Source organism: Archocentrus centrarchus, chromosome 18 (assembly GCF_007364275.1).
Source record: "Archocentrus centrarchus isolate MPI-CPG fArcCen1 chromosome 18, fArcCen1, whole genome shotgun sequence".
Lineage (NCBI taxonomy): Eukaryota > Metazoa > Chordata > Actinopteri > Cichliformes > Cichlidae > Archocentrus > Archocentrus centrarchus.
This window is the reverse complement of record NC_044363.1, coordinates 10,880,328-10,895,971: the sequence shown is the minus strand read 5'-3', so window position 1 is coordinate 10,895,971 and position 15,644 is coordinate 10,880,328. Positions and strand designations below refer to the sequence as shown.

Genomic DNA, 15,644 nt, shown 5'->3' with positions numbered 1-15,644 from the left:
TTCAGCCCAGTTTATTTGTTATATGGTCATCTTTTCAATAAAACTACATTAAGTTCATTTTTCATCACTTCTGAGTCCTGCATTTTGGGGTCTTCCTGCTCCTGCCACAGACCGACATGACACCACATCAGGCAGCTCTGGGACTGTTTACCACTCCAGCTAAAAACAGTTGAAAACTCTTCTGTTTAACCAGGCTTTCTGTTGACTTTATTTTTATTCCTTTTCTTTTTAATATGGTGATGTTAATATGTTTTTAACGTGGTGTTTTATCTGTTTTTTTGGTATTGTGTTTTAATTATTGTACAGCGCTTTGTGACTTTTTGTTTGTGAAAAGCACTATATAAATGAACTTTACTTACTAAGTAAAAGTAAAAGACAGAGACAGAGAGAAACACACATTATTGGTGTAGGCCTAAAAAATAGTGTTACATGAGAATGGTTTTCATTTAGTCTGTTTCAAAGGTGTAACGTATAAAGGGGCAGATAGGGCAACACCCCAGGGGTCTGAAGGCAGGAGGGGCCAAGTCAAAATGACTGTCATGGGGGCCCCTCCTCCACATTATATTCACATTGTTATGGTAGAGCTGACACATTACAAGAGTTTGACTAAATGTTTAAGTCATGTTTCTATCTTGTGACCCAAAGCATAACTTTATTTAAGTAGTATATGTTTTCCTTATGAACTGAATTTTTAGCTGCAAATATTTACTCAGTCATTTTGCAGATTAAAATACTCACCGTTTCTCACCGTAGCTGATGATGAAGTCTTTATGCTACTTTAGCGAGGCTGAATCTGTTTTGGGCCTCTTTAAAGAAGATGGTGTGAGTTTATGGTGCTGATTAAAAGCTGGAATGACAATATTATTGATTATAGCTATACAATATTATTTTCACACTTATAGTGTGTGTGTTGTGTTAGCTCTGGTACACTGTGACAGTAAGGGTCCAACAGAGTATGTCCCGCGGGGCCTGTCACAGAACTGTTACGCCTGTGGTCCATGAATAAATGGTTTTCTCAGGTCACTGCTGTTTATCAGAATGATGTGTCAACATTGACACCATATTGCTCAGGGGAACTGGGCCTCCTAATGTATGTACAGTATGATGGAGGCAGAGGTCTACACAGAATTCAAATCATCATAACTTGCTGGATTTTTAACTAATTTACAAGCTGTTCAGTTTGTTGTAAAATCCTTAAACTATATTTATTATACAGGTTATACAGTTCACTTTAAGATGGGGGTTTTTGCATCAGAATGATTATCACATGCTGATAATTACTGTAATGGTTCCATAATATGATATTTAAGGAACCATTAAAATCTGCACCTTCCTGTGTGGCATTCTGTTGTAAAACTGCACAGTTGAAGCATCAGCATTCAGCTAAGTATTAATTTATCTATTTGACAACAAGCCCCACAGAGGTGATTAATGAGGAAAGAAGCTCTCTGTGGTGAAGTAAAACTGATGTTAGCAGTTGACCTTTGCTGTGGGATGTTTGTGACACTAGTACATATTTGAGAAGTAGCTTCATCCACAGTGAAGTGCACACTGTTAAAAACTAGAGTTTTGCAGCTGTTTTAACATATTGGTAACATTAACTATATGCAAATAACACACTGAGTATAAGTGATGGGCAAATGATACTGAGGCTTTGGCACTTGTGTCACTGTTTCTGAAGCACAGTGATTGAAAATACTGCTGTCACGTGACCCATGACCTTTGAACCTTTGGATGCCATCACTGCTTCACTTTGTGCTTCATTGCTTGAAAATGTTTCAAAGCGTTTCAGAGGCTCATAGTGGATCCATATGTTGTGAGCCAAAAACAGCTTTGAGTGGTTTGGTGGTATACAAGCTCTAAGCTCCATCATTATCAGAATCAGAATCAGAATCAGAATCAGAATCTTTATTGTCATTGTACACAGAAGTTGCACAACGAAATTTAAAATACATTCCTTTCTAGGTGCCTCAGACAATAAATAATAAAATAATAAAAATATGAGTGATAAAAATGATTACTAAAATACAGTGCACAATAGTAAATTAAGACGAATCTAGCCCCAATACACACCAACGCACGCACACAGTCAGCACTACCACCCCACATCACTGTCCAAACCACACAGAGTTCAGTTCAATGATAGCCCTGGCATAAAAGCTGTTCCTCAGTCTGTTTGTTCTGGCCTTCATTGTCCTGAAACGTCTGCCTGATGGCAGTAGCTGAAACAAGGAGTGTCCAGGGTGTGAGGGGTCCTGGAGGATGTTCTGTGCCCTCCTCTGGCAGCGGGCATTGAACAGTTCCTGGAGGGAGGGCAGGGGACAGCCTATGATCTTTTGAGCCGTGTTGATGATTCGCTGGAGTGTTTTCCTGTCTGCTGCTGTGCAGCTGTTGAACCACACGCACAGACAGTAGGTCAGGATGCTCTCTACACAGCAACGGTAGAAGGACACCAGCAGATTCTGGGTCAGATGGTTGTTCCTAAGAACCCTCAGGAAATGCAGTCTCTGTGGGCCTTCCTGACAATGCTGGTCGTATTGATACTCCAGGTCAAATCATCCTGCAGATGTACTCCCAGGAACCTAAAATCTGAAACCAGCTCCACTTCATCCCCTCGATGAACAGAGGTTGAATGACATGTGTTGTCCTCCTAAAGTCTACTACCATCTCCTTTGTCTTAGTGGTGTTCAGGATCAAGTTATTCTCACTGCACCACCTTGACAGCTGCTGCACCTCGTCCCGGTATGCTGACTCATCCCCGCCTGATATGAGCCCCACCACAGTGGTGTCATCCGCAAACTTAATGATGCAGTTACTGGCATGTATGGAGGTGCAGTCATGTGTGTAGAGGGTGAAGAGTAGGGGACTCAGCACACAGCCCTGTGGAGAGCCGGTGCTGAGGCTGATGGCTGAAGAGAGGTGGGGACCTACTCTTACCCTCTGGGAACGGTCTGTCAGGAAGTCCTTGATCCAAAGACAGGTGGAGCGTGGTATCCCCAGATCTGACAGTTTAGTCACCAGTCTGCCAGGAAGGATGGTGTTAAACGCCGAGCTGAAGTCCACAAAGAGCAGCCGAGCGTAGTTCCCCCCCCTGCTCCAGGTGAGAGAAGGCAGAGTGGAGGGCCATGGCAATGGCGTCCTCTGTGGACCGGTTGGCTCTGTAGGCAAACTGGTGGGGGTCTAGTCTGGGGAGAGACTGGAGATGACGTGAGCCCGTCATCATATGGTTTGTGAGGAGGTTTGGAGAGTGGATTGGGTGTATTTTGGCGATTTCCATGGCGAGTACAATTATGCCCAGCAAATCAGGGACCCTGTCAACACTGGACAGTAAACTAAAAATGTGTCCATATATGAACATCATTGGTTTATGTCTAAACGAACATCTTAAAGAAAATTCCCCCAATGTTCAGGTCTGCCAGGATGTTGGTTAACTCCAGAATGTTTCAACAACATCGACACAGTCATGATGAGAGTTCATAACTGCTCCAGAGAAACTTACACTGAGCTCCTTTTGGCAGTTTTGTTCAATCATCAGAAACAGTGAAAACTGAACTGACTGATGTAACTAATAACAAACCTCACAACCTGTGATAAAAGCTTCATGCAGTGCAGCTCTCTAACAGTTTCATTATTTCATGTTAAACAGAGACTGTTTTTCACTGCAGAGCTCTCTCAGGGCTCTTTTTTTTCCCCCTTTTATAACTTAATGCACTTATTTTATTTGACTTAACATGTAGGCATGTAGATCTTTTGAAAGATAGCCTTATGTTCAAATAAATGTAACAGAACAGTTGATCGTGCACTTTGTCTGAACTGGTTTTGTGGTAATGATTTGATATTACAATCATCAGCTGAACTTTGAAGCAGCTCTAATGAAGGAGCTGCCCTCTGAAGAACTAACTCTAAATGCTAAAACTTTTTAAAATTAAAATCAGACTCAGAGTCAGCAGAAAGTGTTGTTGCCTCTTTAAAGCTCATGGTGAGCCTTTTGAGCTGCTAACACAACACACCAGCAGCCACAAGCTGAACCTTCAAATCATAACTGTTGCAATCAAAGGGATTTATTTACAGTTTATTGTTTACGATTAATTTGTGCCATTAAAATAAACAGGGAAAATAAAAAAGGCAGCAAATTAACATCTCCAGGTCTCCAGGGCCAAATAGAAAACAAAACCCCCACTCTTGCTAGAAAGAAAAGTAAATACTGAGCTCCAGGGTGGAACAAAAATACAACGGCTCAGCTTCCCGGCTGCCTGCAAAATAGGAGAAAAATGTGCATAAACAAAAATGGTGGAAAACTCCTACCAAGCTTCCACTGATAAACGCTACCAAATACAACAGAACAAGCACATGCCACAGGTTAGCCACTTTCACCTTCCAGGATCACTCTAAGCAAAACCAGCACTAATCCAGCAACCACACACACACACATCATTGCCAGCAGCCAAATGAATAATGTGCTCTCAAACTTTTCAGGTGTTGCCTCGTGTGGCTCTAGTTTTGCCAGCCAGCCTCTTCTGGCACTGCCCTCTGAACCCTTCACTCCATCTCTCCCTCTGCAGCTGAGCAGCAGCCACACCATCACCACAGCAATCATTTTCATACATTTTCATATTCTCCTACTTCACTGTGATCACACAAGGTTGTTAACCTCCATGCGCTACAATAAGGATGTAATGAGAAATTCAAGTCCCAGCTATTTTGGATCAAACCTAAGCCCTCAGTGGTTTGCTTCAGAGCAGTCATGAAAAACTTTGTTAGCTAAAGAGTGCAGAGGAATGGGTGTGAAGCGCAACAGCAGGGTAGAGGGCGTCAGTGAAGGTTGTTTTGAAGGTGTGGAGGCGGATGAGACTATTGGAGGAAATTCTGTAAAAGGACAAAGTGCCGGCCTCCCAGTCCAGATACACCACCCCCACCCGACTGGAGCGCAAAACACTGAGAAGATACACAGACCTTCTGTTTGCTGTGCCAAACAAAACAACCGTCATCAGAACAAATCAGACACCAAGACTTGTTGTTGAGTCCCAGCTTGCAGTCGTCCACATCCCCTTTCCTGCCAATGCTTCTGTATGTTAACCCAAGACAGAAGGGCTCTGACACCTCCAACTCCAGGTAGCAGCGCTCTTCAGTCCCTGCTCACACAGCACCTGCTGACAGAGATCGAACCTCTCTGTGTGATTGGGATATGGCTGCTCCTCCTCCACCCAGGTCACCTTTCTGTTCCCCTTCAGAGAGAAGCAGGTTCTTGTGGGCTGTGCTGGGGTCCAAAGTGAGCTCACAGGCATCTGGAGGGAAGAAAGCAGATTCTATGGCGGATCATCTACTGTAGAGCCATTATCAGATATTTAATTTTACACACTGAATTTCAGGGAATCCAGGTTAGAATATTCTCCACATTTGTTCTTTCTGGCACTCAACAGGAAACAGTCACTTCAGACACATTCACACAGCTGCATTCAGGTTTAGGTCAGGACCAAGTATCCAGTAGGCAGCATGCAAGATGGCCACTTACAGTAAACACACTGGAATGATATCTGTGCTATCGGTGCACTCTGACATGGAGGCCACATGTTAAAGAGACAAAGCCTCCGGACATTTGCATTACCTCATGTACCTCTGTCCTAGAAAGGATTTTAATAACACAGATTATGTTCACTTCTGGCACAGTGCTGCTGAGCTACACAGACTCCAGTCACTCAGTTCTCAGGGATATGAATACTTGGACCAAGATTTATTTTTGTAGGGTCTTTACGTTACAATATTAAGCTCCCTCAGGTGACTGTTATTGTGATTTGGTGCTATATAAATAAAATTGAATGGAATTGACTTCCATTTTACAAAGTGTGAAGGTATACATTATATTGGCGATTTCTAGAAAATTATGCAAAACGTGATGCAACAAAGTAGAAAACCTTTTTTAAAAATTTATCTATTTATGAATTAATGACCATAAACACTGACAGTAGACAAGATTTGAAAAATTTTTTCATAATCTACAAATACAGGAAACTCCTTGTAATGAGTAATGTCCAAGATTTTGGCCGGGATGTTTTTAATTGGTTATTAAGTAAATGAATCTACAGTTTGCAGTTTGTAAGTGTGGTCACAGCATTCACACATACTCACATTTCTTGAATCCTGGTTTCATCCGCTGACTTCCACCATGATCAAAACTGAAGAGAAAAATGACAGTTTTCATGAGAATTAGCAGCATGATGCACATTAGTATTAACTAGAATTTACAGAAACCTTTTACAGTGTTTCCACTGTTGCTTTAACATCAGTCTTCTTAAATGTGCAATTTTGCTGTGATCCAATAATACTTCACTTAGTTCTCTAGAACATAAAAATATAGCAATCTTATCATCCTAGTTCATGTGAAAAAGGTCAGTGAAGTTGATTTTTAACAGATGTAAAACCAAAAACTACAAGTTATGATGGAGCAGAATTCTTAAAAAAAAAAAAAAATGTTTTCATTTGTTCATTTGTTTTACTTTTTTGTTTGTTGTTTTATGAAAAGTGTGTTTTAGAATAAATGGAGAAAAAAACAAACTTGATGGATGAAAAATAAATCTCCATTTTGACCTGCTAACTCGCCCACCTACATCAAAGACGACCCACACACGCCGCTTCCCTGAGCTTTTCTGCATGGTTTGGTATTGAGGACTGTCTCTGAAACAGTCCTTAAGACACAGTCAGAAATGAAATTACTTGACTTTGCTGAGCTGGTATCGTGGATCATCCCTCAGCTCAGAGAGCGTCTTCTTTCCTGGCTCTCCTGGATGGTTGTAGCTCAGGTCCAGCTCTTTCAGATGGGAGGGGTTGGCCTTCAGAGCCGTGGCCAGAGAATCACAGCCTCTCTCTGTTACCAGACAACCAGATAACCTGAGGAAAAACAATGTTTGATACTTCAGAATGTGTACGGGTGCAGTAGCATACAGTATTTCTTCCATCACTTAAAGTCTAAAATACAGCAGGGGGAACATATAGAGGAGAGCTGTTTGTGGGGCGCAATTTATTGAGAAAGTTAAGTTCCACAAAATGTTAGTTTTGTGGAACTCAATTATTTTGATTAAGTGCATCTCAATTATTTTCTGTTATGCCCCCCTAGGAAGAAGAAAACCTTTTGGCCCACCCCCCCCCCCCCCCCCCCCCCCCCCCCCCGGCTCCCTAACTCTTCACCATAACTATAAATAATCATGCCAAAGCCTGCTCTATGCTGAATACGCAAAAAAAAAACAAAAAAAAAAAACATACATCATAGACCTGTACTTACTGCGCACACTCTGACAATGAGAGCGCCACTTCCACCTACTGTTGGGTATGTGCAATTACACTTTATTCTAGTACGGCCAAAAAAAAACATGTTTCCTGGTGCCCCCCCAAGGGGGCACGCCCCACTATTTGAGAAGGACTGGTTTAAACAGTAAGATTAATGGAGAAAATGTCTGAAACTGTTGAAATAATAACCGTTGCCAGTGGACAGTCATAATTTGCAGCAGGTTTGGTTTGTTGTCCATCCATTTAATGTACCTCAGAGTTTCCAGTCTGCAGCACTGACTGGACAGTCCTTTACAGAGTAGCTCCACTCCTGAATCTTCCAGGTCATTGTTGCTCAGGTCCAGATGTTGTAGAGGTGAGAAAGAGAAGGTGAGACCAAAGGCCAGATGTTCAACCCACTCTGCAGTCACTTTGCAGTCTGCTAGTCTGCAGGGGGTGATGGGATTTTGATAATATTAAGAAAAATAATTTTGTTTACTTAAAGTTACTTAAAATATACATCCGTATATCAGACACATCAGAACATACTAAGTGTGTCCAAACCTTTGACTGGTACTGTATATAATTTTCTTTGAGAACATGGAGGACTTGTCCTTTTCACTTTTTGTATTGCGTCCTGTCCGACAATCTTACTGAATGAACTCTGTTAAGGGTTAACAGTTAATCTGACAACAATGAAATCAAACTTACATGGCTTCTCTGCTGCTCCTCACTGCTGGTATCAGCCTCCATCTGCCCTCAACTGTTTTGTTGTAACTCTTTAAGTCCAAGACATCCAGATCATTCTCTGATACCTGCAGCATGTAGGCCAGTGTAGAGCAGTGCAGAGGAGACAACTCTGTTTTGAACGATCTGACAGTTTGAGATATTCCGGAATCTCATCTTTGACTTTGTGGTCTCTCATCTCAACCATGGTCTGGAAAAGGTTGATGCTGCTGTCTGGAGAGAGGGTCTTCCTTCGGATAGACTTGAGGTAAGTCAAAATTTTCTTGTCAGTATCTTGACTTGATCTGGAGAAGTCAGCAGACCCTGAAGGACTCTCTGATTGGGTTCAACCATGAGGCCAAGGAGGAACCTCAGGAAGAAGTCCAGGTGGCCATTTTTATTATCCAGCACTTTGTCTACTGTCATCTTCAGAAGTTCACTAAAGTATGTTCTTTTTCCTCTAGACTGAGGAAGCTGTGGAGCTCTTTGGTTTCATTTTTAATGAAGCACTCATAGACGTACAGAGCTGCACAGAACTCCTGTAAGGTCAGATGCACAAAGAAGAAGACTTTTTCTGGGAAAGGATTTTTTTCTTCCTGAAAAACTGTGGAGCAAAATCCAGAGTAGATGGATGCTTCTTTGATGTCGATGCCACAGGCTTCCAGGTCTTCCTCGTAGAAGATGAGGTTGTTCTTCAGCATCTGATCAAATGCAAGTTTACCGAGTTTCAGAAGAAATTCTCTGTGTGTCTTCAGAAGCTTCTCTTTGTTTGTCTCAGCCTTCTTCTCATATTTCTGTTTCTGCACTTTGTTTGAGCAAACAGGAAGTGTGCCATCATCTCTGTGAGAGTTTGAGGAATTTCAGTTTCTTCATCTCCTCCAAAGACTTCCTGGAATAACACGGCAGAAATCCAGCAGAAGATCGGGATCTGACACATGATGTCGAGACTCTGTGAAGACTCAATATGTTTAATGATCCTTTCAGCAAGAGCCGGGTCATCACTAAATCTCCTCTTGAAGTATTCTGCTTTTTGAGGGTCACTGAACCCTCTTATCTCTGTCACCATGTCAACGCACTCTGAAGGGATCTGATTGGCTGCTGCTGGACGGGAAGTTATCCAGACATTTGCATCAGGAAGAAGGTTCCCCTGGATGAGGTTTGCTAGGAGATTACCCACAGGTGCTGCTTCCCTGACAGATGTTATCATCTTGATGCCCTCAAAGTCCAGCTGAAACCTGCTTTCATCCAGACCGTCCAGGATCAGGACAATCTTGGTTTTGGTGTAATCCACTGAATCTTTGAGATCAGGGTGAAACAAAGTCAGGAGCTCATGCAGACTTTTCTCACTTTTAATCAAATTCATCTCTTTGAAAGCAAGACTGAAAACAAAATCAACATCCTGGTTTGCCTTCTCCTCGGCCCAGTCAAGAATGAATCGCTGCACAGCAACGGATTTCCCAATGCCTGCAACACCCTTTGTCACAACTGTTCTGTGGGGTTTTTGTTGATCAGACAAAGGTTTGAAGATGTTACTGAGACTGACCAAGTCTTTATACCCTGGTTGCATTTTCTGTTTTTGTTTGAGTAGTCTAAACTCGTGCTCCTCATGTGGCCATTCACTCTCTCCAGTGGTGATGTGGAGCTCTGTGTAGATCTTGCTCAGGGAACTTGGTTTATCACCATTACCTTCGGAGACTGAAGAATATTTTTCTTTCATTGCTTTTTAAATTTCTTCTTTACCTCCAACAGATGGACGTAACCTGTAATGCAATGAAATCAAGACAGTAAAATCCCAAAGATGTTTAGATCGTTAATAGGAGATAACTTTATTTTTGGTCATAGAAGAACTGTAAGATCAAAAAATCCTGACCTGGTTTGAGGAGTTTAATAATTTTTTAAAGTTTGAAATAGTGATTTGCAAATTACATTAAATAGTTGATAAGGGTGTAAAAGTGCTTTATAAATGCAGTCCAATTACAAAACATGTAATACTCTTGTATTTAATCAAAACAATCAAACCAGCCACAACAGTGGAAGAAATAATTGTGGCATGAAGTATATAAACTTACTAATATGTCCCTTTGTGTCTTTCTCTTGTTTAGATATTTTCCTGGATTTCTTCCCACATTGAGGACATTGAGGGTTTTCTGCTGGTGAATCAGACTGGTCCAACTCTGAGCTGAGACATGATTTGCAAGACCAGTGTTGACAGATGAGCTGAACTGGATCCCTCATAACATCTTTGCAAACTGGACAGATGGATGGCTTCTCAGTTAATGGTCTGTAGGAGGGATAACAAATTAGACCTTAATTTAAACACCAAAACACAATTTACCTGACAGATATATGAAATTGCCACTTTTTCTCGCTCTGATTGTCCAGGTTCTTGCATCAGGTTCTTATAGTTCTTCTCTTATGTAGCCCTCACAAAGAGAAAAACAAGGATTACCATCACCAGCTACAGTCCCAGACCACAAAGTCACTGCAAGTCTGCAAGATGGGAGACCTATTGGCGAGGCACCTGAATTACACTGATAACACCAAACAGCAATCCGCCAATCCTGAAGGCTGGATAAAGAAAAAAAACATGATTGGCTGAGAGCAGCTAGTCAGCAGTGTCTGAAAACACTAAACAGTAACTGTAAACTTCAGCTGAATAACATTAAAGAAGCTGCCACTGAGCTGAATCAGTTTTTCAATAGATTCAGTACTGGACCCCCTGTTGCCCCTCCTCACAGTGCACCATTCCTAACACCTCCTCAGCCATCAAACAATCCACCACTCCACCCCCCACCCCCTCCTCCATGCTTAGCTTGAGTGTGACTGCTGGCCAGGTGAGGAGACAGCAGTATCTCTTCAACCTCAGTCTGCTAAAGGAAAAAGTACCGGTGCTGTGGAAGTCATCATGTTTAGTGCCGGTACCAAAGAAAGCCGCCCCTTCTGGCCTTAATGATTTCAGACCAGTTGCCTTAACATCACATGTCATGAAGGTGCTGGAGAGACTGGTTCTGGCCTGGCTTAGCTTGCAGGTGAAGCATGCTCTCAACCCTCTTCAGTTTGCTTACCAGCCTCATGTGAAGGTAGATGATGTAGTTACTTACCTGTTGCATTGTGCTTACTCTCACCTGGATGGTACTGGTGGTATGGTGAGAATCAAGTGCCATTAATACCATCCAACCACCACTGCTGAATGAGCAGCTGCTCAGGATGGGCGTCACCTCTTCTGTTATCTCCTGGATTGCTGACTATCTGTCAGAGAGGCCTCGGTTTTTATGGCTGGGGGGGACCCTGTCTGATGGGGCACCACAGGGGACAGTTCTAGCTTCATTCCTGTTTACCTTGTACACCTCAGTTTTTCCAGTACAACAGTGAAACGTGCAACCTGCAGAAGTTCCCTGATACTGCAGTGGCTGGGTGTATTAAGTGTGGGCAGGAGTCAGAGTACAGAGAGCTGGTGAGGAACTTTGTGGAGTGGTCCAGCAGAAATCACCTCATTCTCAGTGTTAACAAGACAAAAGAGCTGGTAGTCGACCTCCAGAGGAATAAAACTACGACTAAGCACATTAACATCTTAGGAGAGTAGGTGGAAACGATTGAGAGCTACAGGTAACTGGGTGCTCACGTGAACGACAGAGTGGACTGGAGGACTAACAGTGATGCTGTGTTTAGGAAGGGGATGGGCAGACTCTACTTTCTAAGGAAGCTCAGATCCTTTACTGTGTGCAGGCAAGATGTTGGAGATCTTCTAACCAGTCAGTGATAGCAAGTGCCATCTGCTTTGCTGTTGTCTGCTGGGGGGGCAGCGTCAGTGCCAGAGATGCCAGCAGGATCAATAAACAGCAAGGCTGGAACCATCAGAGGTCAGAATTTGGGGACTTTTGAGTCGGTGAAGGACAGGAGGTCACTGAAAAAACTGCTCTCTATTATGGACAATCCATCTCACCCACTTCACTCCACACTGCTGAGGCAGCAGAGCTCGTTTTCTCTCAGACTGATTCAACATTGCTGCCATAAAGAACACTTCAGAAACCATTCCTACCATTCTCCATAAAACTGTATAATAACTCTTCTTTCTGTGAAAGGTAAACACACCTGTCAGGACATAAGAGCCTACACACAAAATTTTGTATTATATCCTCTCACTGTTGTCTTCCAGATTCTTTTGTACATATTCTGAGTTATGGTGTATATACTGCATTACATATTATATTATTTATCAATGTGGTTGCACTACTTTTGTACAATTTGTCAGCCTTAATATAACTCTTCCTTACCTACGTTTTTATGTTTTTATATTGTATCTATTTTGTTTCTGTATGTATAGTTTATTACTCATCATTGGCACTCTCACTTTGATCTTTAGTTACTGTAGATTGTGTCAGCTTGCTGCTATTACACAATAATTTCCCTTCTGGGATCAATAAAGTATCTACAGTAACTACTACAATAGTAATGCATTTAAAAAAGGAATATGTGTTGTAACCTTAAGTTGAACTCAGGCTTTCTACCCACAACAAATGCCACATATAATCATGTGATGACTTGGGTTCAGCTAAATCTGTGAAACTGCTGTATTCAGATTTTGGATCATAAAGACAGTGACATCATGTTTGTCTCACCTCTAATACATGTTTCTTTGGACCTGTTCATTGTAGATGTTTGCCAGAGAAGCAGCATGAATGCCAGGTTGGTGATCATTTTACCATTTATGCACTTCAGTGGAAAGAAATTTAAACCAAACTGGATTTTTGAACTCTTCAAGGGTCAAAAAGAAGCTGTGACAAGGGACCACTCAACAATCACTAAGAGTCTGCGCTTCTCCTGAGGTTAGGTAATTGATTAGAGCTGCCTTTCTAGCAGCTGTTCTTTAAGCTTTTTAAAAGGAGCTTTAGTAGTGTGTCAGTAATTATAGTGCAAACATCAGTGCCTCTTTTTAAAAGCGGGATTCCCAAACAAATCCCACCAGTCCACGGTAAGCTGGCTTATCTTGTTACTTCCTGCCTTTGCTCTTCCCCCAGTCTGGCATTCAATGATTCTGCGTCCCACCTGTACATCACCAACCACCTGGAAAACTCACCTGCCTTGCTTTGTGAACTCTTGGATTATGGCCAAATCCCCTGTATACTTAAAACCTGCAGCTTCTCCTTCACATGGATGCATACCTGCCTGCCTACTCTCCACCACATTGCTCAAATAATCCCAGACCCCAGCCAGCACTCCAATAACCTCCTCCAGCTGAAGTTAGTGAATAGCTGATGATGTACAGGCAGGAGGCAGAATCATCGAATGTGAGACTGCACTTTGCACTCATAATTTTACTGTTTAATGTAGCGGCAGTCCTTGTTGTCATTCAGCTGCCTCTCCATTAACTCTGTCATCCCATGCATGAAGTCCAAAAGTACTCATCCTTGTTCTGCTCCGCTCAGAGAACTTGCTGTGGTGACACGCAAACACCTTATAAATTACAGCGCTATCCAAGCTTTTACAAAACATCTGATAAATCCTTATCAGGATTTTCATTTACATACTAAATAAATATAAATGAGAATTACCTTTGTGTCTCAAAACCAAGTGGCTCAAACATGGATCTGTCACTCTGTAAGGAGATCATGCTGGGAGCTGCAGACCCTGACGCACTCACCTGTGAACTAAACAGAATAATTTGTTTACTTGTTAGCATCAATTAATTTAATGTGTTTTGTCTATCAGTTTTCAGAGTGCCAGAACTTGCGATATAATGGCATTAATGGAACATTTTAAACTAATTTCTAAGTATATCCATAGCTTTTCATTTCAGAAGATATTTTAGCAACAATTTCACCAACCAGCAATAACAGGACATTTCAGTTATGATGAATAAATTTACAACCTTTCAAAGCCGACTGGCTCAAACATGGATCTGTTACTCTTGATAGAAATCTTGCTGGGAGTGGTACTCATCTGTGACCTAGAAGGAAAGAAGGGTTTTACAGGCTCAAACATGACTACAAGAAAGGAAAAAAAACTCTGATTATCATTTTGATCACAGCATTAATGCATAATGTATCTTAGAGATTTGTTTGTGCTGAGGATGCTGGATGAATAACCACTGCACTATGATTGCCTCTTTTACAAGCCCTCCTATTTGGTTTTTAACAGCATCAACTAACAGCAGACAGGCTGACTAATTCACAACACATTATGCAACAGCAGTCTTACAACATGCAGGGAAAACATGTTGATCAGAATTTGAAGGATCAGTACTTCATCACTGTTTCTCTGTACAAACATGGAACAATAAAGGACCAACATTCTTACTAACACGTTTCTGTGTGTGTGTGTGTGTGTGTGTGTGTGTGTGTGTGTGTGTGTGTGTGTGTGTGTGTGTGTGTGTGTGTGTGTGTGTGTGTGTGTGGTGTGTGTGTGTGTGTGCGCACGGGGGCTTAATGGTTACCTGGTTGGAGTCTCACTGGAGGACTCTCTACGTGTAGGTCGTTTCCTTTTCTTCTCATCCATTTTTTTCTGCAGGAGTGGACAAACATCACAGTCATTGGAAATAAGGATGTAAAATGTGCAGTTCTGTTTATAACTCAGGTTTTGGCTGTAGTCTAAGTTCATACTAGGATTGGGCATCTGAACAAATACAGCTACTGGCATTTGACTGAGTCCATCAATGGTTGTTTTGGGGTTTTTTGGGGTTTTTTTTGGGGGGGGGTTGTCAGTTTATTTTGCAAATGTAGTTCATTGTGCACCAAATGAAAAATAACTCTAGATTAAAATTAACATTGCTGATACTTTATTAAAAAATAATAAAATTGACCAAAGTCTGAAGAATCTGATGCAATATGTTTATTGTGCAATTGCAACTCAAAAGCCACAACACACTAAATAAGACCCATGTTTAACTGAACTGACTGCACATGCACATTCTAATTCCGGTTTATTAAATTCCTATTTATTAAAAGCAATTAACTGTAACATATAAAAACGTGTCCGCATACACCTCAAAGTTTATAGCTGCGCTCCTGGTCACTTGCTCATTTATTAACTCGTATAAAAATGCATGGACACATTACCCCAATCCTTCCATCCCTTCATTGACTCCATGTCCATTTAGAATAGATTTTACCAATTTATTGCTCACTTTCAAGGCGTTAAACAGACTGGTGCCTTCGCTCACCTGTTCAGGGTGGATGGCTGGAGTAATGGCGTGGGGTGAGCTATGGGAATGAAATTTTCTGTTGACCGCTTTCATATATATATAGGCACTGTATTTTTTAGGAGTTTTAATATTTGTATGAATGTTTTTATTGGAAAGTAATTAACAAGCCTTACGGTTATTTGTATGTGGTGTGGTGTCAGCAACTTTTCTCCCATGTTTAGCCCGCGGCGGCTCATCAGGCTTTGTGGATCATTATTGAGCCGCAACATCAACTAACCAATTCCTTTTACATAAGCCTAAAACTGATTAAATGCCTGTCGCAGGGCTAACACGGAGAGACAGACAACCATTCCCACCTATGTGCAATTGAGAGTCATCAGTTGATCTAACTGCATGTCTTTGGCCTGTGGGAGGAAACCCACATAAACACAGGGAGAACAAATGCCCACACAGAAAGTTCCTGGGCCAGACCTTCAGCAGTGCTAAGCTGCCACACCACTGTGCTGCCCATTTGTTC

The 15,644-nt window shown here is 41.8% G+C and overlaps 1 protein-coding gene across 1 annotated transcript; it reads right to left on the bottom strand.

Moving 5' to 3' along the window:
* Nucleotides 1-4,682: 4,682 nt before the first annotated feature.
* On the bottom strand, nt 4,683-14,481 carry LOC115797448 (protein NLRC3-like). Its single transcript, XM_030754030.1, is given in 16 exon segments — nt 4,683-4,931; nt 4,933-5,123; nt 5,126-5,219; nt 5,221-5,285; nt 6,127-6,173; nt 6,712-6,885; nt 7,534-7,707; nt 7,972-8,125; nt 8,128-8,289; nt 8,292-8,426; nt 8,429-8,782; nt 8,785-9,708; nt 9,711-9,746; nt 10,056-10,267; nt 13,856-13,933; nt 14,420-14,481. Coding segments are annotated over 16 exon segments (3,036 nt in total). The 3' UTR covers nt 4,683-4,757.
* Nucleotides 14,482-15,644: the final 1,163 nt, after the last annotated feature.